Source organism: Notolepis coatsorum (genome assembly GCF_963971535.1).
Source record: "Notolepis coatsorum genome assembly, chromosome: 5".
In the NCBI taxonomy this organism is placed as follows: domain Eukaryota; kingdom Metazoa; phylum Chordata; class Actinopteri; order Aulopiformes; family Paralepididae; genus Notolepis; species Notolepis coatsorum.
The window spans coordinates 64,392,440-64,418,022 of NC_140169.1; the positions used below are offsets into that span (position 1 = coordinate 64,392,440).

General features: G+C 39.6%; 2 protein-coding genes across 2 annotated transcripts in view; both read left to right on the plus strand.

The window, feature by feature from the left end:
* The window catches only part of LOC311228593 (histamine N-methyltransferase-like), a 41,605-nt gene extending 38,920 nt beyond the window's left edge, over nucleotides 1-2,685 (plus strand). Inside the window, exon 7 of the mRNA XM_084314509.1 lies at nucleotides 1,819-2,685. Coding sequence (XP_084170635.1) covers nucleotides 1,819-2,180 — 362 coding nt within the window. The 3' untranslated portion in view covers nucleotides 2,181-2,685. The remainder of the gene's footprint in view (nucleotides 1-1,818) is intronic.
* A 9,685-nt stretch (nucleotides 2,686-12,370) lies between these two features.
* The window catches only part of LOC311228763 (histamine N-methyltransferase-like), a 46,935-nt gene continuing 33,722 nt past the window's right edge, over nucleotides 12,371-25,583 (plus strand). The window contains exons 1-2 of the mRNA XM_084314704.1: nucleotides 12,371-12,460; nucleotides 21,013-21,176. The gene's annotated coding sequence lies outside the window, so the exon portion shown is untranslated. The remainder of the gene's footprint in view (nucleotides 12,461-21,012; nucleotides 21,177-25,583) is intronic.

The following is a 25,583-nucleotide window of genomic DNA, read 5'->3' on the forward strand; positions in this document are numbered from 1 at the left end:
TCCTTTACAGCTTTGGGTAGGGCATTCCACATGGATGTGGCATAATTGCGAAACGTGTTTAGTCCCTTGTTTGAGCCGAATCTGGGTTTAACATGATTTGTGGAGCTCCCTCTGGTATTGTGATCGTGGTATTCACTGACCTTTGGGAAGTATTTTGTCATGTACATGGGTACCTTGGTCGTGTAGTGTATCTTGTAGACCAGGCCCATTGCAAGTTGCTGTACTCTGTCGTCTACTCTAAGCCATCCTAGGTTGTCAAAGTGGGCAGGGGTGAGGTGGGTTCTAGGAGTAAGGTCAAGCAGTAGTCTGACCAGTTTGTTTTGAGATGTTTGTAATTTTGTTTTTAGCGCCTTTGAGGTGCTTTGGTACCATGAGGTGCAAGCATAGTCGTAGTACCCTTGAATGAGTGCTCCTGCTAGAGTCTTCAACAGTCTTTCTTCCTGTTTGATACCCACACAGTTTAAAACCTGACAGTCTTTCTTCCTGTTTGATACCCACACAGTTTAAAACCTGACAGTCTTTCTTCCTGTTTGATACCCACACAGTTTAAAACCTGACAGTCTTTCTTCCTGTTTGATACCCACACAGTTTAAAAACCTGACAGTCTTTCTTCCTGTTTGATACCCACACAGTTTAAAACCCGACAGTCTTTCCTCCTGTTTGATACCCACACAGTTTAAAACCTGACTGTCTTTCTTCCTGGTTGATACCCACACAGTTTAAAACCTGACAGTCTTTCCTCCTGTTTGATACCCACACAGTTTAAAACCTGACTGTCTTTCTTCCTGTTTGATACCCACACAGTTTAAAAACCTGACAGTCTTTCTTCCTGTTTGATACCCACACAGTTTAAAACCTGACAGTCTTTCTTCCTGTTTGATACCCACACAGTTTAAAAACCTGACAGTCTTTCTTCCTGTTTGATACCCACACAGTTTAAAACCTGACAGTCTTTCTTCCTGTTTGATACCCACACAGTTTAAAAACCTGACAGTCTTTCTTCCTGTTTGATACCCACGCAGTTTAAAACCTGACAGTCCTTCCTGTTTGATACCCACACAGTTTAAAACCTGACAGTCTTTCTTCCTGTTTGATACCCACACAGTTTAAAAACCTGACAGTCTTTCTTCCTGTTTGATACCCACACAGTTTAAAACCTGACAGTCTTTCTTCCTGTTTGATACCCACACAGTTTAAAAACCTGACAGTCTTTCTTCCTGTTTGATACCCACACAGTTTAAAACCTGACAGTCTTTCTTCCTGTTTGATACCCACACAGTTTAAAAACCTGACAGTCTTTCTTCCTGTTTGATACCCACACAGTTTAAAACCTGACAGTCCTTCCTGTTTGATACCCACACAGTTTAAAACCTGACAGTCTTTCTTCCTGTTTGATACCCACACAGTTTAAAACCTGACTGTCGTCCTTCTTGTTTGATACCCACACAGTTTAAAACCTGACTGTCTTCCTTCTTGTTTGATACCCACACAGTTTAAAACCTGACAGTCTTTCCTCCTGTTTGATACCCACACAGTTTAAAATCTGACTGTCTTTCTTCCTGTTTGATACTTAACCGTTCTTCTTTCTCTGTTTACCACTGTGTATTTCAAGAGAATCAACAATAAATCACAAACAATAACAACAATTACATATCATAACACAGTCATGACCAGACCTCCGACTATGGTTTGGAGCCGTCATAATATATAGTAGAAGCATATCACAGTTTGAAAGAAATGGTTGGGCGCGTGAACACTCTGGGTCTGGCGAGGCCTTGTGTGTTCATGAAATGTTTTCTCTCCTGCTGGCCACTGCAGGTGAGAGTGGGTGGGCGAGGCTATGGCAGACCTACAAGTCTCAGCTGTGTAACGCAGAGATCAGCCAGTGCGTGACCACCGGCGACATCCAGAGCGCCCTGGACTCTGCAGCGGTGGCGTACCAGAGCTACGAGCTGCCGTCTCACTTCGACATCACAGAGTGCTTCACCGAGGGCGACCACAAGGGGGAGCTGATGCTGGACTTTCTGACCGAGGTGCTGGACTTCAGCAAGACGGCCTCGCCCGAACTGAAGGCAGGAGTCCTGGATCTACTGCGCCAGCCGGCCTGTAGCACGGAGTCGAACGGGCGAGTCATCTTCAACAACACCCTGGGGGCATTGGTCCTCGACGCCTTACCCTAACCCTAGCGGGGTGTTCAGGGTCTGGTTTTCAAAAGATAACTGATACGATGTATTATTGATTTTTTTAACCCGAGACTCATTGAAACTTGGCTCATGTAAACAGCGCCATTGTTTCCTCTGAGAAAAACGTCTAAACGTCTTGTCAGTTAGCTACCAGATTCCAGGTTCTACCGGACAGTGTGGTTTCACGCCATAAATTACATTCTCCAGAGTTCCCTGTAACGTTAAATAGATTATTATTAATTGATTGTCTATACTTTAAACTGTCTATAAATTCTTCATGTTTCATTATAGGATATGTGTAACTATACTGCCCTGTCAAGGCAGACCGCAGTAACTCAAAAAAGTCCAAATTGAGTTATGAGTGAAATTGAACTTGTCAATAAATGTTTTATCTTGTGACCAAGTTTCAGATGTTAATGTCGCTCAGTTTTGGAGATATGGGGTTTTAAAAACTGCAGTAACTACAAAATCACACTCAAAAACCAGGCAGACCGCAGTAACTTCCAAACAGTGAAAAATGGCTTTAAAGTGTTTTGACTTGCCATCCAAAATGTGTTATAGGTAGATAGATGATAGTACCGAGATTTAACATGTATTAATGAAGTAATCTTTAGGCATACAAAAATATGACATAATTATTTTAATTAACCCCCAAAAAGCAGATACTGCACTCTGCTGCACAGTTCCCTTAAATAATTATACAGGTAATGTACAGGCAAAGTGCAGTAACTTCAAATACAATGTTGTTTTCCCTCCAGCTTTCATAACTTAACCTAGCCATTTTGAAAATGAAATTTAACACCTGAATATATTGGAATGATGATGATCCAAATAAAATGGCTAGGTTAAGTTATGAAAGCTGGAGGGAAAACAACATTGTATTTGAAGTTACTGCACTTTGCCTGTACATTACCTGTATAATTATTTAAGGGAACTGTGCAGCAGAGTGCAGTATCTGCTTTTTGGGGGTTAATTAAAATAATTATGTCATATTTTTGTATGCCTAAAGATTACTTCATTAATACATGTTAAATCTGGGTACTATCATCTATCTACCTATAACACATTTTGGATGGCAAGTCAAAAAACTTTAAAGCCATTTTTCTCAGTTTAACTTTTTGAAGTTACTGCGGTCTGCCTTGACAGGGCAGTATACCTGTGCAGATAATCACAAGTTAATTGCATTATATATACACATATATATAATATATATATTATAATGGATTATTTTGTTTAGAAGAATTAGGTCTAAATAGCGTTCACGTTATACCACCGTAAAGTTTTCGGTGGTTATCATACTGTCAAGAACTCACATGGTGGCTGTGATACTGATGGTGTGCATCTCCCCCACATTATACTACATGTGTGCAGCTCCACTGGACCCAAAGGTGTGGAAATTGTAGGTGAAAACAAGTGAATAATACGATATGGTAAACATTTTCATTCACTGTGTTCCTTCACTGTCTGCCTCCACCTTGTTTCATTAGATACACATGATTCATTTTGTCTTGATTATAATGGACTTTTGCACTTGATTATGATGCACTTTTATTGATAAATGTGATAAATGGCAAATATTAATCATATACTGTATGCTGTCTAGATTTCTTGTAATTGAGATAAAGTTAACATAAGTATTTTACATGAATTTGTTATGGATTTATTGTTTTACAATCCTAATGTTGTTGGGTGAGTAACAAAAAACGAGAACCACCTCACAAGGGTCAAGGACCACGTTTTAACTAAGAGTTATATTTGCACTAAGGCTGAGACGATAAGCCATTTGGAAGAATCGATAAATCGGGATAAGATTATCGATAAATATCGATATTTTTATTAGTATTTGTTTATATATATATTGCATTTTTTTAATTATTATTATTTAAACAACAAATTTATGTTTATTTTGCAGCAATTCTTTCCCCATTCAAAACCACCACAGTGATCCTCCTCATGTTACAGTCGCTGGTCTCTGGATGTGATGGAGGAGTGCGCTGCTTATTGAACGCACAGTGCAGAGTTGCAATTCAATGGAATTTACATGAAATGGGGTTGTTTTAACTAAAACATGCCACAAGACCAAGTATTTTAGTATAGTATAAAGTGTTTAATATATATACATTTTGATAAAATAAAAATAAATGTACACATGCAAATAAATCGATAAGTGATCGATTTCACGCGGTCTTATCGATAAGTGGTCTCAGTCTTAATTTGCACTAAACATTACACTAAACGTACGACACTTTGTAGACCACCTACATTTCTTTAGGACATTGAAAGCCACTTCATCTGAATTCAAATTTGATCTTGTTTTGATCAGATTAGGATTTGTTAACAGTATAATTGTACTTTGTACAGACACAGGAGTTCTCTGATGCATTGTTTGAAATAGGCAATTATTATTAGATTAGATTAATTTTATTGTCATTACACAGTACAATACAGTCCAACAAGATTGTGTACGTCCAACCAGGAAAATAAAACTACAGTAAAGTGCAATGGTTAGTACGGAAGCCCTAAGAGGCCATACATTCATACATTTTATTTGCTCCGTTTTCCCATGATAACGAGTTAATTCAATTTGTTTTCTCGTGATAACACGATAATTTTCTCGCGAAAACGAAACGATAGTCTATATATTAAATCCAGTGATGCAGTGGTGGTACCACTCGGTACCACGCCGTCCTAGCAGTTCGCTGAGCAGAAGTGCGCGCACACAAAAATGCGTTCACAACTTTCACTCTACTGTCGCGCCGTGCGCCAAGTACCTGGCATTTATCACCTATCTTTGCATAGCATAACAAAGAAAGAGAAGTGCAGGACCAAAATACAAGCCCTGTGGGGGGTTTGCTTGAGCTGTTCTGTGCACACGCGAGGGAACATGAATGCGCGCGCACGTGGCGTCCAGGCAGTTGTGATATTACGACTGCACCCCTGATTAAATCACTGCAGGAAACATCATTCAGTGTCGCAATGTCAGAGGAGCAGGTAGCCCCGTCTGTGACTCACGAAAGGGCTAAGCAGGAGGATATTGATCACCGCGTCACATATCTCTTCAATCAAGGCCTGACACAGGCTGAAATAGCTTTATGCCTTGCTGTTACAGATAATATATGTTTATTGCACAATGTTGTTTTATTGGATTCTATTATATGTTGTACTACTGTATTGCACATCGTTGCGGGCAAGACCACCCGCATTTCATTGTATACTTGTATGCCGTGACAAATAAAACTCTTGACTTGACTTGACTTGACTTGACTTGACTTGACTTGACTTGACTTGACTTGACTTGACTTGACTTAACTTGACTTGATATATACACATTAATGTGCCTCAAAGTGAGCTCTCAAAGAGCACCAGGCTACGGGAGGCTGCAACACGAAACTGGCCCCTGTATGTCCAAACCCCTCCCACCCCCTCGTAATGTACAGTTATCTCCCCATCGTATGTTTATTTTCTGTTAGGATCTCTGTTTAACAGTACTGTATATTTGCATATCTTTTATGTCGCAAACGATGAGCGTGGAACTGAAATATTCCTATTATGGGATGTAGAAATATCCGATCCATTTCCAGGTTGTATAATATTATATACGTCCAAATCATGTTGTTTATCGAGTTATTGGTAACGGATCGCTATCCATTGTGTCAAGATGGAGTCCCGCTAACGATAGCGAGTGCCCGGACGAAATATGGGTGAGCACCACTTCATCCGCATCACTTCCTGTTTGGGCGATCCGCCGATCGGCCACCAGATGGCGCTCTTGAACCGTTGGAGAGTTGAGAGGGGCTCAACAGTACATATCATGTCTCCGGGGGAGAAATATGATTTCGATCACAGATTTTTGAAATATTGATATCAAAGACGCTGTCCAGCGTCTTCGGCAGAATGAGCATGGCGGGGAAAGACGCTGCCCAGCGTCTTCGGCGATTAAAGTGTTAACAATTGTATGTATTGAGCTGTACTGTACTGTACCCATTCTGCAATCTGTTAATAAACTTTTCAATCAATCAATCAATCAATCAATCAATAACAGAGCAGAGCAAGCAAGCAAGCAACACTGTGGGGGAGGGTCGTCACATATGCATATAGGCTACAACAATCAATACCTATTACACACTCTGACTGATGGCTAATGATTAGAGGATGGGAATGATTATTAAATCAAATATTTGCAGTATACATTTTTCTTTGACAAACCAAATGATTCTGTATTATGTACATATTGATTCACATGCGGGATTAGTTATGTACATGTTGACACACAGTACACAATCCCTGCCTCCCACTGTCCTGTCTTTGACTAGTGTGGATTTTGTTGCTATAGCTTAAGTATTGGCGCCATCTTGAGGTGAGCTGCAGTAACTGTCAGTGTACGGCACAAAAAATGCCTTTGAAAATACAGTAAAGACTCTTTACGTCTGTGTTACCTGATGCTCCATTTTGTAAGAAAGGTTGAGATCCAAGGCAGCCCTACAGTTTTTAAAAAGCCTTTAATAAGTGGCTTACATTATTTAGAAAAATCTTTTAAAAGTCCAACATGTTTCGGCCTACATGGCCTTCTTCAGGGTGTTGCTGTGACAAAAACAATACTGTAACTAAATAGAGGAAAAAAGGAAAAAACACACAACTCAGGGAGACACTAATTACAATGGGGGACAGCTGGTCCCAATTAAATGAAGGCAAAGCAACATTCTCAACTTGAGTTGAAGTAAATATACAATAATACTAAATAGAAAAACAAATTTGTATATTATATAAGTATATATACACACAAGCTCAAAATATTATAACAACATAAAGAAATGAGTCAACAATAGAATAGATCAATAATAATATAAACAATTACCAACAATTATAAAAAAAAAATTATCAAAAAACAAAAAACTTTTTGTTGAAATTGAAATAGCTGAAAATATACATAATAAAAAAAGGTCTCCCCACTTTGCTGTTGATTTCACACTCACATTTGTATAGCTAAACAGATAACTGCAGGATCTGGCAGAATCGTTCATGTGTCCACAACAGAAAACCACGGCCCTTGAGCATTTCCTATGCTTCCACCAGTATTATATTCAAATACTGTTTTAATTGTGCTCTTAATGTCTAAAATGTCTATCTATTCTGTTTTTACCTGGCACTGAACGTCTTGCTTATAGGGACTATACAGTTGGAAACTAACACTGGCATATTTACGTACTCTGTCTCATTACTGTTGAATAATGTGCACTGTCCCTGTTCAAATAAAGGTAATAAACTAAACTAAACAAAACCACCCTTGTCAAAAAGTACAAACAACATGCAAAACCACCTGCCGATCAGAGGCTTGGAAATATTGGTTATAATTATTTTTGATAAATGCCTCTGGGTGTCTGTGGAAAACCTTTGTTTTGCTGCACAAGCTTGAAAAGTGATGCAGAGCTACTGGGCAGGTAAACTCACTCTTGCTGATTTCTCCAAAGATGACTACTGCAGCTTTCTATAGTGTATAGTGTTTTGTATTGTGTTTGGACTTTATTATTTTTACTGTATGAAGCACATTATCAGGGGGCTCGTACAGAATCTAGCATTTCACTGTAACCTACATGTACTTTAAACGTGACAAATAAAACAAAACTTGAACTTCTGTATTTAAGTATTGAAAACATATCCAAGTGTTATATCAATAAATACAGTATATACGATGCCTGAAATCGTATTATTAACCTTTACTACTGGCCAAAATGAGCATATTTAGCTTTTGTTAGTAGGCTACATGCAGGATGAATGGTCCTTTATTGAGTACAATGAGATTGCACCACAGCCCTGTTCAAAGTTTAACTAATCTACTATGATTTGCTAAGACAAACATTAAACATTACAAAGTTCCTCTATACTAAAGCTTGCAGTGAAAGTACAACCCGTATGAGTCGACAATTGACATCATGCCAGATGATGTTTTTTTTAATTTTTTAACTTTTTCTCCTTTTTCTGTTTTTCTCCCATCCCAATTTAGTCGTGCCAATTCGCCCCTCCCCTGTAAACTGTGTTAATATGTACCTCAGTTACGTGTGAGTCAATGAACACACTTGGGTATATCAAACCGTAGGTTTATTAAACATCTAGTTGTGACGTGACGGTGGGAGCAGGTTCATAGTAGCGATGCAGTTTGTACGCAGTCGCACCAGCGGTACGGTGGCCCGTAGTGGCCAATAGTCAAACTGGATAATCATTCAGCCAATGATCTACATCCTTTCCCTTTAGCTCAAATCTCGTATAACAAAATACTGTATCACTAGGTGAATGTTAACATCACAGAACATTTCTTTTACTTTGAATTCTACAATTTCCAGTAAACAATTAAATGAAGATACTCTTAGACAAACTTAAAACTATCCATCTGTAGACAAAGGTGGACGAGTATATCACTTTGAGAAGTAGTGCATTCATAAAACTTGGAATCACCATAAGTGCATAAGTGGAACAACATGGCATAGCATTTTACATTAACCATGTTATACACATCAGTTTTCTTTACTCATTTAAAAAAAATCAATACAATCTCTACTGCATATACTTGGGGTTTGGCTTGCAGATGCGGCCTGCACGCGTTGTATATTGTGCGTTACTGTTCTCAGCTGGGAAGCGTGCTGGTTGTGTCGGCCGGGGAGAGTGTGTGTGTTGCATGTTGTTTGGCCCTGGTGATAGTGGCGTGTAGGGTGTATTGTTCACTGTAGAGGAGCCGGTGTTCTGGGAGTCTGGGTCCTCTGCGTGGAACCGTGGTGGTGGTGGTTCTGTGACAGGAAGGATGTGACAGCGATTCCTCCTGTATGTCTTCCCGTTGGACTGGATGACGTAGGAGCGCGGCTCTTTGCGCTTCTCCTTCACAGTCCCAAGTCGGTCGTATCCTTTCGGGGTCTGCATACGGACCACCTGTCCCTCTGTTAAAGGCGGTAGTGGGCGACTTGACTTGTCCAAGTGGTGCTTCAGAGTGAGCCTTCTGTTGAGGAGCTGGGCGCTGACTAGCCGGGGCGTCCTTGGGGGCTGGTTCCAGTAGTTTGCTACACACTGGAATGGCTGCGCGTGTCTGCCGTGACCTCAGACGTTCAGCAGGGGAGCCTAGTGTTGAGTCACGGGGGACGTTCCTGAGGTTCAGGAGATTGAAAAAATCTTGCTTGGCACTTCTGACCGCCCTCTCTGCAAGCCCATTAGACTGTGGGAACTCTGGGCTGCTGGTGGTATGGACAAAAAATCCCATTGTTTGGCAAAGTCCTTGAAACTCTGACTGGTGTATTGTCTAGCATTGTCAGAGAAGAGGGTGTGCGGTGAGCCGTGGACTGAGAAATTTCTTTTCAACTTAGATATCACAGCCGATGATGTCAGGCTGTGGAGAAGGTCGATTTCGTACCAGCCAGAATACGAATCTACTAGCACTTGGTAGTGTTTACCATGCCATTCAAACATGTCCGTGGCAACTGTAGACCATGGGAGGTCTGGAACTGATTGACGTTTCAGAGGTTCCTTTTGCTGGTGGGACTTGGTGCTGTTGCACGTTGCACATGAGAGCAGCTCTTCAGCGATGTCAGTTGACATTGCCGGCCAGAATATGATGCCTCTGGCTTTGCGCTTTGTGGCTTCAACACCTGGGTGACCTTTGTGCACGATGTTGATGTACTCTCTGTGCAGAGACTGCGGGGATGACTGTCTTGTGGCCTTTCATGATGATTCCATCCTCCACTGCGAGTTCGTCTCTGTAAGGGAAGAAGGGAACGACAGCAGGCTGGAGCTGGCTTTCTCTGTTGGGCCATCCTCTCTGAATGACCGCGCTGAGGGTCTGTAACATCTCATCCTCTGCTGTGTGCTTTCTGAGTTCTTCTAGGCGAGCGGTGGAGATGCAACTCACCGACATTACCTCATAAGCACCGTTTTCAGCAGGGCTCTGGGTGACATGTTTGTTTGGAGCTCTGGAGAGGGTGTCAGCCAGGTACATGTCCTTGCCCTTTTTGTACACTAGGCTGATGTCGTAGCTCTGTAGACAGAGTAGCATTCTCTGAAGACGGGCTGGGGCTGTGTGAATGGGCTTGTTTATGATCGTCACCAGAGGTTGGTGGTCTGTTTCCACGATTGTGGGCTTTCCGTATACATAGTCCTTGAATTTTGTGCAGGCAAACACGACAGCTAGAAGCTTTCTTTCTATTTGGGCAGTATCTGTGAGGGTACGCGACGCAAATGCTACTGGCCTGCCACTTTGCATGCATGCTGCTCCGAGTCCATAGCATGACGCGTCACATGTGAGTGTGACTGGCTCCTTGACGTTGTAGTATATCAACACTGGTGGGCTGGATAGGCACGACTTGAGGCGCTCAAATGCCTCCTGGTGCTGCTGGTACCAGCACCACGCCGTCTCCTTGTGGGTCAACTTCCTCAGTGGCACTGCTATGTCACTGAAACTGGGGATGTACTTTGCCAGGTAGTTTACCATCCCTAGGAAACGCTGTAGTGAAGTGACATCTGTGGGGACTGGCATCTCAGTTATAGCTGCTGTTTTAGAGGGGTCTGCTTTCAGGCCTTCGCTCGTGAAGATGTGGCCTACATAACCTACTTGGTCTAGGCGAAACTTGCACTTTGCTGAGTTTAGCCTGAGGTTGACCTCTCTCACCCGATCAAGCACTTTTCTCAGGTTGGCATCGTGTTCAGCCACTCTGCGGCCTCCGATGATGATGTCATCTACTATCACGGAGCATGGTAAGCCTTCCATGGAGCGCTGAAACACGTCGCTTGCGGAGTTGATGCCGAAAGGCATTCTTTGAAATTTGTAGTGCCCGAACGGCGTGCTGAATGTGGTCAGCACTGAGGATTTCTTGTCCAGACGTATCTGCCAGAATGAGTTCTTGGCGTCCAGGACGGAAAACACTGTTGCTCCCGACATCTGTGCTGCTACCTCTTCAACACTATGCATGGGGTGATGGGGCCTCTTCAACGCTGTGTTGAGGTCCTTTGGATTGATGCACAGTCTGATTTCTTGTTTGTCTTTCTTGTGTGCTGCCACCATAGATGAAACCCAGTCTGTGGGCTCAGAGACAGGTGTTTTGACAGCTATGCTTTGCATGCGGTCCAATTCCGCTTTAACCCTCTCTTGCATCGCTGCAGGGATGCGGTGGGCTGGTCGGACCACAGGCTGTATGCTGGGATCCAGCGTCATGGAATATATGACTGGGAGTTCTCCAAGCTCATCACTGAACACATCTTTATAATGTGTTAGAATCTGTGTTTTGAAATCTGTGTTATTCTCCATGGTGACTTGGTGGACGTCTAGGCTCATTTGAACAATCCCCATGTCCATACATGCACGAAAACCTAGTAGTGGTTGCACATCTCTGTCCACTATGAAGAAAGGCAGTGTGTGTTGCTGCTCCTTTAAACAGCACGACAGTGTGACCAGACCTTTGGTCTCAATTTTAGTGCCTCCGTAAGCAACAAGGTTTGCAGTTTTCTTCTGCTGCACAAATTGCTCTCCATTAGTCACTCTTTTGAAAGTCTCTATTGACATAACATTACATTTAGCTCCTGTGTCAACTTTAAACTCTGTAGATTTGCCGTTTATGTGCATTGTGACAAATCCTTCATCTTTCTCATTTACTTGAGAATTGACACTGTCAATATTGACACCATCCACATAGAACGTGTCGTCTTCATGTGTAGACTGGTCCACTGACATTTCATGCACAGACGGTCTTTACGATTTGTTCTGTGGATATCTTTGACTCTGTGGCTTAGACTTGCAACAGCTTTTGTAGTGGTTTACCTTCTTGCAGTTATGGCACTGCTGTCCGAAGGCTGGGCATTTTTCTCTTTTAGCCTCATGACTACCACCACAATTGTTGCACTTTGTTATGGCATTGTTTGAAAATACCTGGGGTTTAGACTGGTGCTTTCTGTTGTAAACAGGCCTCACTGCATCAACACTGGTAGCCTGTGTGGCTAGTGTTCTGCTGTTTTCCTCTGTCATCTTGTGAATACGACAGATTGTGATAGCTTTGGCAAGTGTTAACTCACTGTCCCTCAACAGAGATTTTCTCAAAGCGTCCCGTGTGATGCCACACACGATTCGATCACAGATAAGCTCTTCAGTCAGAGTTCCAAACTGGCAATTTTTTGCTTTGATCTTCAAGTCACTGATGAAGGATTCAATGCTCTCACCTGGTAAAACCAAGGAGCTGATCGTGGATTATAGGAGAGGACAGAAGGAGACACACACACCACTGAGGATAAACGGGGCCACCGTGGACAGGGTGAGCAGCTTTAAGTACCTGGGGGTCCACATATCAGAGGATCTGACATGGTCAACACACATAGACACAGTTGTAAAAAAGGCGAAGCAGCGCCTCTACCACCTGAGACAGTTAAGGAAGTTCAGAGTATCGGGGAAGATACTCCAGTCCTTCTACTCCGGAGCTGTAGAGAGCATCTTGACAGGAAACATCACTGTATGGCAACAGCACGGCATAGGACAAGAAGGCCCTACAGAGAGTGGTGCGCTCTGCCGAGCGTACCACGGGTATTGCACTACCTCCCCTGCAGGTTCTATACAACAAGAGGTGCAAATCCAGAGCCTGCAGAATAATGAAAGACCCTCACCACCCCAATAACAGCCTATTCCAGCTGCTGAGGTAAGGCAGACGCCTGCGAACACCAGCTACTAGGACAGAGAGGCTTCGGCTCAGCTTCTTCCCCCAGGCCATCAGAGTCTTGAACAATGAACACTGAGGGTCACAGAACACTGAACCCTACACACACAAGCACACATTAGCACACACACGACACACACGCTGTGCACGCTCGCACACTAGCAGCCACTTTAACATGAGAAAGCACTCACTCATGCTGCACACGCCCACACTTATGGCCACAAAGAAAGGTCACTTTAAAAATAGTATAGTAACAGTGTATTGCACTACCAAGGGACCTAGCATGTCCTTCATGCTCTGTAAATAACTATGTACAAATACCGTGATGTCCCACTATGTTACCTGTTTATTGCACAATGTTGTCTATTGGATTCTATTATATGTTGTACTACTGTATTGCACATTGTTGCGGGCAAGACAAATAAAACTCTTGACTTGACTTGACCTTGCTTCTGGTTTCTCGAATGAAATGTGTGTCTTTCCATCGTCCTGTTGCTTTGGGGATTGCATATTTCTCTGAATTTTTTTTCAGGCAGTTCGGGTCCTCTCTGGACTCCGCCGGTGTAATTACTGCTCCGTTGTCACCGGGCGCGCGCACCACAGCTGCATACACAAACAAGCGATCCCGCTCTATGGCTTCAGGTCCAGCAATGTTGAGGAGTATGTAAGCCTTTGTCCGTGCAGGTTTCTCTGAGTGGGCTGCGGCAATAAAAATGTCATATTCCCCTTCAAAAATGCGCCAATTCTCTGCGACATGTTCATCAAATACAACAGGGTCGGGTCTGCGAAATCCATCCGCCATAGTGTCTGTCTACTAGCGCGTCCGCGGCTAGGTTAGCTAGGCTATCAAAGGCTAGTAAAAAAAACACGACGAAAGACACGTTACTCACGGGCGAAAAGTCCGTACTGTCTTCTGACACCATGTAAACTGTGTTAATATGTACCTCAGTTGCGTGAGTCAATGAACAAACCGTAGGTTTATTTAACATCTAGTTGTGACGTGACAGTGAGAGCAGGTTCATAGTAGCGAGGCAGTTTGTACGCAGTCGCACTAGCGGTACGGTGGCCCGTAGTGGCCAATAGTCAAACTGGATAATCATTCAGCCAATGATCTACATTGATCGTTGCTCGCATGTGCCCCCCACTGGTCAGTCGTAGGGAGGGTTGAAGAATCTATCGCATGTCCCCTCCGATACATGCAGAGTCAGCCAGCCACTTCTTTTCACCTGCCAGCGCGGACTCTCATTGGCGAGGTGTAACGTGTGGGAGGCTCACACTGGAGGCTGACATGTGAGTGGATTTTGACTCCCGCTCCTTCCCACTCCCACAGAAATAATCCCACTCCCTCCCACTCCCACAGAGACCGATCCCACTCCCGCCCGAATCCCATTGATTTTGATGTCATAGTTCCCACTCCCTTGTGCTCCTGTTGACGCTTACTTTATTATCTAAAGATGGTAAGTTAGAGTGTTGTGTTCATTCATAGTTAAAGACAGTAGAGGTTGAGTACTTTATTATCTAAAGATGGTAAGTTAGAGTGTTGTGTTCATTCATAGTTAAAGACAGTAGAGGTTGAGTACTTTATTATCTAAAGGTGATAAGTTAGAGTGTTGTGTTCATTCATAGTTAAAGACAGTAGAGGTTGAGTACTTTATTATCTAAAAATGGTAAGTTAGAGTGTTGTGTTCATTATAGTTAAAGACAGTAGAGGTTGAGTACTTTATTATCTAAATATGGTAAGTTAGAGTGCTGTTTTCATTCATAGTTAAAGGCAGTAGAGGTTGAATACTTTATTATCTAAAAATGGTAAGTTAGATTGTTGTGTTCATTCATAGTTAAAGACAGTAGAGGTTGAGTACTTTATTATCTAAAGGTGGTTAGTTAGAGTGTTGTGTTCATTATAGTTAAAGACAGTAGAGGTTGAGTACTTTATTATCTAAAGATAGTAAGTTAGAGTGTTGTGTTCATTATAGTTAAAGACAGTAGAGGTTGAGTACTTTATTATCTAAAGATGGTAAGTTAGAGTGCTGTTTTCATTCATAGTTAAAGGCAGTAGAGGTTGAATACTTTATTATCTAAAAATGGTAAGTTAGATTGTTGTGTTCATTCATAGTTAAAGACAGTAGAGGTTGAGTACTTTATTATCTAAAGGTGGTTAGTTAGAGTGTTGTGTTCATTATAGTTAAAGACAGTAGAGGTTGAGTTATTTATTATCTAAATATGGTAAGTTATAGTGTTGTGTTCATTCATAGTTAAAGACAGTAGAGGTTGAGTACTTTATTATCTAAAGGTGGTAAGTTAGAGTGTTGTGTTCATTATAGTTAAAGACAGTAGAGGTTGAGTACTTTATTATCTAAAAATGGTAAGTTAGAGTGTTGTGTTCATTATAGTTAAAGACAGTAGAGGTTGAGTACTTTATTATCTAAATATGGTAAGTTAGAGTGCTGTTTTCATTCATAGTTAAAGGCAGTAGAGGTTGAATACTTTATTATCTAAAAATGGTAAGTTAGATTGTTGTGTTCATTCATAGTTAAAGACAGTAGAGGTTGAGTACTTTATTGTCTAAAGGTGGTTAGTTAGAGTGTTGTGTTCATTATAGTTAAAGACAGTAGAGGTTGAGTACTTTATTATCTAAAGATAGTAAGTTAGAGTGTTGTGTTCATTCATAGTTAAAGGCAGTAGAGGTTGAGTTATTTATTATCTAAAGATGGTAAGTTATAGTGTTGTGTTCATTCATAGTTAAAGACAGTAGAGGTTGAGTACTTTATTATCTAAAGTTGGTAAGTTAGAGTGTTGTGTTCATTCATAGTTAAAGGCAGTAGAGGTTGAGTACTTTATTATCTAAAAATGGTAAGTTAGATTGTTGTGTTCATTCATAGTTAAAGACAGTAGAGGTTGAGTACTTTATTATCTAAAGATGGTAAGTTAGAGTGTTGTGTTCATTCATAGTTAAAGACAGTAGAGGTTGAGTACTTTATTATCTAAAGATGGTAAGTTAGAGTGTTGTGTTCATTCATAGTTAAAGACGGTAGAGGTTGAATACTTTATTATCTAAAGATGGTAAGTTAGAGTGTTGTGTTCATTCATAGTTAAAGACAGTAGAGGTTGCATTATTTATTATCTAAAGATGGTAAGTTAGATTGTTGTGTTCATTCATAGTTAAAGACAGTAGAGGTTGAGTACTTTATTATCTAAAGGTGGTTAGTTAGAGTGTTGTGTTCATTATAGTTAAAGACAGTAGAGGTTGAGTACTTTATTATCTAAAGATAGTAAGTTAGAGTGTTGTGTTCATTATAGTTAAAGACAGTAGAGGTTGAGTACTTTATTATCTAAAGATGGTAAGTTAGAGTGCTGTTTTCATTCATAGTTAAAGGCAGTAGAGGTTGAATACTTTATTATCTAAAAATGGTAAGTTAGATTGTTGTGTTCATTCATAGTTAAAGACAGTAGAGGTTGAGTACTTTATTATCTAAAGGTGGTTAGTTAGAGTGTTGTGTTCATTATAGTTAAAGACAGTAGAGGTTGAGTTATTTATTATCTAAATATGGTAAGTTATAGTGTTGTGTTCATTCATAGTTAAATACAGTAGAGGTTGAGTACTTTATTATCTAAAGGTGGTAAGTTAGAGTGTTGTGTTCATTATAGTTAAAGACAGTAGAGGTTGAGTACTTTATTATCTAAAAATGGTAAGTTAGAGTGTTGTGTTCATTATAGTTAAAGACAGTAGAGGTTGAGTACTTTATTATCTAAATATGGTAAGTTAGAGTGCTGTTTTCATTCATAGTTAAAGGCAGTAGAGGTTGAATACTTTATTATCTAAAAATGGTAAGTTAGATTGTTGTGTTCATTCATAGTTAAAGACAGTAGAGGTTGAGTACTTTATTGTCTAAAGGTGGTTAGTTAGAGTGTTGTGTTCATTATAGTTAAAGACAGTAGAGGTTGAGTACTTTATTATCTAAAGATAGTAAGTTAGAGTGTTGTGTTCATTCATAGTTAAAGGCAGTAGAGGTTGAGTTATTTATTATCTAAAGATGGTAAGTTATAGTGTTGTGTTCATTCATAGTTAAAGACAGTAGAGGTTGAGTACTTTATTATCTAAAGTTGGTAAGTTAGAGTGTTGTGTTCATTCATAGTTAAAGGCAGTAGAGGTTGAGTACTTTATTATCTAACAATGGTAAGTTAGATTGTTGTGTTCATTCATAGTTAAAGACAGTAGAGGTTGAGTACTTTATTATCTAAAGATGGTAAGTTAGAGTGTTGTGTTCATTCATAGTTAAAGACAGTAGATGTTGAGTACTTTATTATCTAAAGATGGTAAGTTAGAGTGTTGTGTTCATTCATAGTTAAAGACGGTAGAGGTTGAATACTTTATTATCTAAAGATGGTAAGTTAGAGTGTTGTGTTCATTCATAGTTAAAGACAGTAGAGGTTGCATTATTTATTATCTAAAGATGGTAAGTTATAGTGTTGTGTTCATTCATAGTTAAAGACAGTAGAGGTTGAGTACTTTATTATCTAAAGATGGTAAGTTATAATGTTGTGTTCATTCATAGTTAAAGGCAGTAGAGGTTGAGTACTTTATTATCTAAAGATGGTAAGTTAGAGTGTTGTGTTCATTCATAGTTAAAGACAGTAGAGGTTGAGTACTTTATTATCTAAAGATGTTAAGTTAGAGTGTTGTGTTCATTCATAGTTAAAGACAGTAGAGGTTGAATACTTTATTATCTAAAGATGCTAACTTAGAGTGTTGTGTTCATTCATAGTTAAAGACAGTAGAGGTTGAGTATTTTATTATCTAAATATGGTAAGTTAGAGTGTTGTGTTCATTCACAGTTAAAGACAGTAGAGGTTGAGTACTTTATTATCTAAAGATGGTAAGTTAGAGTGTTGTGTTCATTCATAGTTAAAGACAGTAGAGGTTGAGTATTTTATTATCTAAATATGGTAAGTTAGAGTGTTGTGTTCATTCACAGTTAAAGACAGTAGAGGTTGAGTACTTTATTATCTAAAGATGGTAAGTTAGAGTGTTGTGTTCATTCATAGTTAAAGACAGTAGAGGTTGAGTACTTTATTATCTAAAGATGGTAAGTTATAGTGTTGTGTTCATTCACAGTTAAAGACAGTAGAGGTTGAGTACTTTATTACCTAAATATGGGAAGTTAGAGTGTTGTGTTCATTCATAGTTAAAGACAGTAGAGGTTGAGTACTTTTTTATCTAAAGATGGTAAGTTAGAGTGTTGTGTTCATTCATAGTTAAAGACAGTAGAGGTTGCATTATTTATTATCTAAAGATGGTAAGTTAGAGTGTTGTGTTCATTCATAGTTAAAGGCAGTAGAGGTTGAGTACTTTATTATCTAAAGCAGTGTTTCTCAACTGGTGGGTCGCGACCCAATAGTGGGTCGCGGGGCCATTTTGAGTGGGTCGCGGATGTGTGTGTAAAAAAAAAAAAAAAAAAAAATCTTTTTTTTATTATTATTTTTTTTTTATAATTTTTCTTTTGCACTACCTATCTTTGTGAAAGTGGCTTCTCAGCTCTGGTCCAGCTGAAGACAAAGCGGAGGAACAGATTGGACATTGAGCATGACCTCAGAGTTGCTTTGTCCATCACCCCAGACTTTGAGACTCTTGTCAGGAGCAAACAACATCCCCAGTTATCCCATTAGTTCCCTGGGATGTTAAGCTAAGAAGTCTGCTAAGAAGGATATATTATTTATTATTATTATTATTATTATTATTATTATTATTATTATTATTATTATTATTATTATTATTATTATTATTATTATTATTATTATTATTATTATTATTATTATTATTATTATTATTATTATTATTATTATTATTATTATTATTATTATTATTATTATTATTATTTTATTTCACTGTTTTTAGCCTTTAGTTGCACTTTTGTTGCAACCCCAGTTATCCCATTAGTTCCCCCAAACTTACTGTAGGTCTGTTATGTTAAGCTAAGAAGTCTGCTAAGAAGCATAATTATTATTTATTATTATTATTATTATTATTATTATTATTATTATTATTATTATTATTATTATTATTATTATTATTATTATTATTATTATTATTATTATTATTAGTAGTATTATTATTAGATTTCATTGGGTTTTTAGCCCTAGTTGCACTTTTGTTGCAACCCCAGTTATCCCATTAGTTCCCCCAAATTTAGGTCTGTTATGTTAAGCTAAGAAATCTTCTAAGAAGCATATATTATTTATTATTATTTCATTTCATTGGGTTTTTAGCAATAGTTGCACTTTTGTTGAACTTTTTTGTGTTTACTTCATGTTTTGAAAGATTGCGTATTACTGCAAATTTGATTTTTTTTTACATAAATCATAGTGGTTCAAAATTTTGGGTCGCGACTTAATGACTAAGGAAAATGTTGGGTCCCGAGGCTAGACCAGTTGAGAACCACTGATCTAAAGATGGTAAGTTATAGTGTTGTGTTCATTCATAGTTAAAGGCAGTAGAGGTTGAGTACTTTATTATCTAAAGATGGTAAGTTAGAGTGTTGTGTTCATTCATAGTTAAAGACAGTAGAGGTTGAGTACTTTATTATCTAAAGATGCTAACTTAGAGTGTTGTGTTCATTCATAGTTAAAGGCAGTAGAGGTTGAGTACTTTATTATCTAAAGATAGTAAGTTAGAGTGTTGTGTTCATTCATAGTTAAAGACAGTAGAGGTTGAGTACTTTATTATCTAAAGATAGTAAGTTAGAGTGTTGTGTTCATTCATAGTTAAAGACAGTAGAGGCTGAGTACTTTATTATCTAAAGATGGTAAGTTAAAGTGTTGTTTTCATTCATAGTTAAAGGCAGGGCCGGACTGGGGAAATAATTCATACCGGGAGATATAGCGCGAAATATAGCCCCAGTCAGGCCACTTTTTAAGCGGGGGGTCTGGGGGTCCCCCACCAGGATTTTTTTTGTTACAAAGACTTAATTTCCTGCATTCTGGTGAATTTTAGTGCATGTGAATCACAAACTAATGAGCCAACAATTGCTTAGTAGTACAATGTACTGTTATGAACCTCAAATAAAACTGTTGTGGCACTAGCAATGCTACTCTCTCCACCTTCAAAAAGAAAAAAGCAAGAGCACAACATATTTGTCTATTTACTATTATAATACAGTTAACCACTCTCTCCACCTATTCAAACAGAGCAAGAGCACAATACCATATTCACTTTACTGATGCACTACCCATCAACAGTTAAAATAGCCCTTACACAAACATTAAATAACAGACCTTTCATTATTACAAAACTACCTGGCTCACTGCCTGGCTGTTACAGTATTCTGCATAGTGCCATCTGCCATTCCATTCGCCGCCTCCACTGTCAATCAGTTGTATCGCCTGGTCCCGCCTCCACCAATCACAAGCGGCAGCACGGCTCCATTGTGTGTGTGTGATCCGAGGGAGAGAGTCAGATAGTTCAACAACTCTGTCGCAGACAGTGAAATCCTGGTTGTTCCCCACCCACCTAGGTTATCTAACTATCGCGCCGCGCCGCCGCCACAACTAGAAACAATGGCCTGGCAAAAAAAAATAAAAATTATAAAAAAAAGAAAACTATAATTTTTTTTTTAATCTGTGCAGGCCAGGCCACCGGGAAAACTCCCGGTGCTCCCGATGGCCAGTCCGGGCCTGGTTAAAGGCATTAGAGGTTGAGTACTTTATGATCTAAAAATTGTAAGTTAGAGTGTTGTGTTCATTCATAGTTAAAGACAGTAGAGGTTGAGTACTTTATTATCTAAAGATGGTAAGTTAGAGTGTTGTGTTCATTCATAGTTAAAGACAGTAGAGGTTGAGTACTTTATTATCTAAAGATGGTAAGTTAGAGTGTTGTGTTCATTCATAGTTAAAGACAGTAGAGGTTGAGTACTTTATTATCTAAAGATGTTAAGTTAGAGTGTTGTGTTCATTCATAGTTAAAGACAATAGAGGTTGAGTACTTTATTATCTAAAGATGGTAAGTTAGAGTGTTGTGTTCATTCATAGTTAAAGACAGCAGAGGTTGAGTACATTCTGGCGATGTATCACATTCACACTCCAAGTGATTTAGATTAACTTTCACAACTGCAAATACACGGGCTGTGCAAACTTATATTGACTTGATGTTTTTCTCTGAACAGGAGTGGTGTGGTGCCTGAAAGGTTGCGTAACACCAGTCTGTGGGAGAGGACCTGACAGACAAGAGGACTCTGTACTTCTGAGGATACTCTCTCCACAGTCCTCTCTCCACAGTCCTCTCTCCACAGTCCTCTCTCCACAGTCCTCTCTTCACACGCTCTACCAGGTGATCTGTTCTCGCTCCGTTCAGTTTCAGGATGTATATTATTTCTTTATCTATTAAAATAGTTGAGGTTATGTAAGCATTGCTTCAGCGAGTAAAAATTAAACGACAACTAGCAACTGTCAGTGTTTTCTTCTGATGAACCTACTTAGCACATTTCAAGTTCTCAGATAAAATATATTTTCAAAGTTGTATTATCATCTATGTGTAGATATCTTGTATAATTGAGTGTTATTTGAGTGTTATTGCTATGATAATATCCACAGTCAAAGGGAAACTGTTGGCATGTTTTAAAAGACAGACCTGTAGACTTCCTCATCTGAACGTTTCAATGAATGATATTTATGTGAATTTAAATTGAGAATTCTGGACCCCTGGCCCTTTCCTACTTAACCCTTTCACTACCACACTACAGCAGGTTAACCCTTTCACTACCACACTACAGAAGGTTAACCCCTTCACTACCACACTACAGATGGTACCACACTACAGACGGTTAACCGTCTGTAGTGTGGTAGTGAAAAGGTTAACCTTCTGTAGTGTGTGGTAGTGAAAGGGTTAAGAATGATTGTTGATCGGTGGATTCCTCAGCATAATCCACTCTGTCTTCAGTCCTCATCATAATCTGTCTTCAGTCCTCATCATAATCTGTCTTCAGTCCTCATCATAATCTGTCTTCAGTCCTCAATATAATCTGTCTTCAATCCTCAATGTAATCTGTCTTCAGTCCTCATCATAATCTGTATTCAGTCCTCATCATAATCTGTCTTCAGTCCTCAATATAATCTGTCGTCAGTCCTCATCATAATCTGTCTTCAGTCCTCAATATAAGCTGTCTTCAGTCCTCAATATAATCTGTCTTCAGTCCTCATCATAATATGTCTTCAGTCCTCATCATAATCTGTCTTCAGTCTTCATCATAATCTGTCTCCAGTCCTCAATATAATCTGTCTTCAGTCCTCATCATAATCTGTCTTCAGTCCTCATCATAATCTGTCTTCAATCCTCATCATAATCTGTCTTCAGTCCTCATCATAATCTGTCTTCAGTCCTCAGTATAATCTGTCTTCAGTCCTCATCATAATCTGTCTTCAGTCCTCAGTATAATCTGTCTTCAGTCCTCATCATAATCTGTCTTCAGTCCTCATCATAATCTGTCTTCATACCTCATCATAATCTGTTTTCAGTCCTCATCATAATCTGTCTTCAATCCTCAATATAATCTGTCTTCAGTCCTCAATATAATCTGTCTTCAGTCCTCATCATAATCTGTCTTCAGTCCTCATCATAATCTGTCTCCAGCCCTCAATATAATCTGTCTTCAGTCCTCAATATAATCTGTCTTCAGTCCTCATCATAATCTGTCTTCAGTCCTCAATATAATCTGTCTTCAGTCCTCATCATAATCTGTCTTCAGTCCTCATCATAATCTGTCTTCAGTCCTCAATATAATCTGTCTTCAGTCCTCATCATAATCTGTCTTCAGTCCTCATCATAATCTGTCTTCAGTCCTCATCATAATCTGTCTTCAGTCCTCATCATAATCTGTCTTCAGTCCTCATCATAATCTGTCTTCAGTCCTCATCATAATCTGTCTTCAGTCCTCATCATAATCTGTCTTCAGTCCTCATCATAATCTGTGATTCAGTCCTCAGTATAATCCACTCTGTGCTTCATCTTCCGCACATGTAGCATTAATTCCACGAGGCACAAAGTACAAACTGATATTTAAAAGTAAGTATAGCAAAGCGCATGAGGAAGAGCTCAATATCCAGTTGTACCAAACACAGCATGGATTGTGCTGAGAAAGGACACTTAAATTGTAAATTATGCATTTACAGTATATGGGTGTGCATATTCTTTAATACAATATATAAATCGAATTAAAGCCCTATTTGTTGTCTGTCGATTGCCGTTTCAGGCGACAAAATCCGCTCAGCGGTTCTGGAGTTACATGCCGATATGTGAGACTTTTTATTTCTTCAAATACCACTCCCGACTCCCGACGCTCTAGCTCCGTCAATCATTTGGCGATCTAAAAAATTATTGGACAGGGTTGTAAGTTAACCAATGAGTGTGGGTCTGGGGATGAGCGAATCAGGGATATAGGTGAAAAGTCACAAGCGAAAACAGGAAGAGTATTGAAGTGTCTTTTCTTTAATTCATGTATCTCTAAGTTCATTGATCGTATAGTGTTCTATTTCACCCTTTCCTCTGCATGGTTTTAGGTATTTTCAGATGTTCGGTTTCAAGTAAGAGGAGACTGACGATATGGTCAAAATCAACGGGCGGCGGTGTTTATTAATAAAACAGCTTTAGGAATTAAAACAGTACATCGTCTCTTTCATTTGGCTGTTGTCGTCTCTCGGTGCTGTTCGCTGTCTTAGGTTGTCCATGGCCAACACCGAGTCCTCTCTTGTGGTTCGCTGGTCTGGTTGTCAAGACAACCTGGTCTTCTCGCCGATCAGGCAGGGAGTGCTTGATTTCGTATCGGCGGAGTCCGCTATGAACCTCGGCTCGGTCATCTGGTCTCAATGGCTCTCTGAGTCATCGGCTCTTCAGTAGCCTGAGTGGCGAGTCGAGTGGCGAGTCTCCCTCTGTCGGTGGAGGTTTTCAGCGCTCCAGTTGCGATGCGATCTCTGTCATCGTCTGTCCCCATGTCTCTGGGTCTTCAGGTCCTTTCTGGTGTGTCAGCGCTTCTCCTGATGCGAAGCGATTTCGTCTGTCATCGGGTCTCAGTCCCTCTGTGTCACGGCTTGGCTCTGCAGGGATCCTTCTCCGTCTCCTCTGAGTGTCACTGGGTGTGTGTGTGTTGTCTCTCCAGGTTCCTTCTGGTGTGAGTCGTGTCTCTAATGAGTCGCCATTCGCCCTTTTTATCAGAGGAGGGAGAGAGAGAGAGAGGGGGAGGGGGAGACAGAGAGCGAGAGGGAGGGGGGAGACCCTGCCTGCCTGTTCACGTCCATACGCTTTTCTTATTTTGGTCCACATTCCAGCAGAAACCTGTCTGTTGGTGTCCTGTGTCCACATGTTACACAATTTCTTCTGCTGACACAACCGTTTTCATAGTCTATGGGGAGACAGACTGGCTCTTGATCCCTAGATAATACAACATGAGCTATTTCCATCTACAAACTCTTTACCATTCTGTAATTGCATTTTAGAATACTAAGATAATTCTTTATTGTCTAGCCAGTGACTCACTGTCTTGTCTTCAGTTGGGTCCACTTTTTACTTTATTTTTGATTGAACTATTTATCTTTCCTATTCTAAGTACGCTGTAATCTAGGTTTTAGCTCTATTTTGATCACTTATTATTTTGTTCAGTATTAACATTAATTTACAAACAATGTCTTTCCTTTCTTTACATATGTTTTGCAATGTTTTCTAAAGCCATCTAACTAATCTCTCTGACAAAGCCATTAGTTTTCTTTATATCCTTAAGGTCTAAAAACCATCTAGTCTACCTATTAGAGTGGCATTCTACTGTGTAAGGGGCGATTTCCAAATAGCCTGTGTCACCTTTCTGACCTCTGGGTTAGTCAGCAGTTGCCGTGTTGTAACTTGAAAGTCCTTACTTGTCTCATACCACTTACTTTAAACAACCTTGCTTCCTGCCAGCTGGCCGGGTGAGGGGCCATTGTCTCTCAACCTCTTTAGCCTAGGGTCTTCAGAAATAACTTCACATGGTGTTCAAATCACCCTGTCTTTCAAATCAACTTCTCTGTTTTATCATTTGGTACATTTATAGTTGCTTATGTTCATGTTTTCATTTAGAAATATACGACAATCCACCCTTAGGGGGTTTAATAACCTCCTATACAACATTAATATTCTAAATTAAACATGTTTAAAATCATTCTCATAATTTTTTCTAATATTTTCTAAAATTTTCAAAAAAATCCAAAATTTACCCAAATCGAACTACAAACGCTTTCCATCTGTACAGTTACAAAATCATCATTTCACCTACCTTTTCCTCCTTTCACAGTTTATACACATTATCAGTTATTATTATGACATCCAGTCTAGGTCCGTCTCTCTATGCAAAGAGATGATCGTACCATTCTCAGCTTCTTTTTGTTTAAGACTATATTTATCCATGTACTTAGCTTAAATGTCTATTTTGTGTAATGGACTCTGCAAGAAAAGATTAATACATCACACCACTAAAAGATTAACTCTCTAAACATTTGAGGGAAATTCAAACAAGCAACATAAATCATTTTTACTCCTTAAAAAGACCACTGAGGCCTCAATTATCCTTTGCTTTCATCCCTGTCAGTTATCCCTGTTTAAACCTCCTAAGGCCTTTACTGCTAACTCGTTTTTGACCGTTTTCTTCTTGTTGTATCTTGTGCTAATCACCGCCCCTTCTTCGTTGTATGCAGGTCTCTGGTACTGCTCCGATTT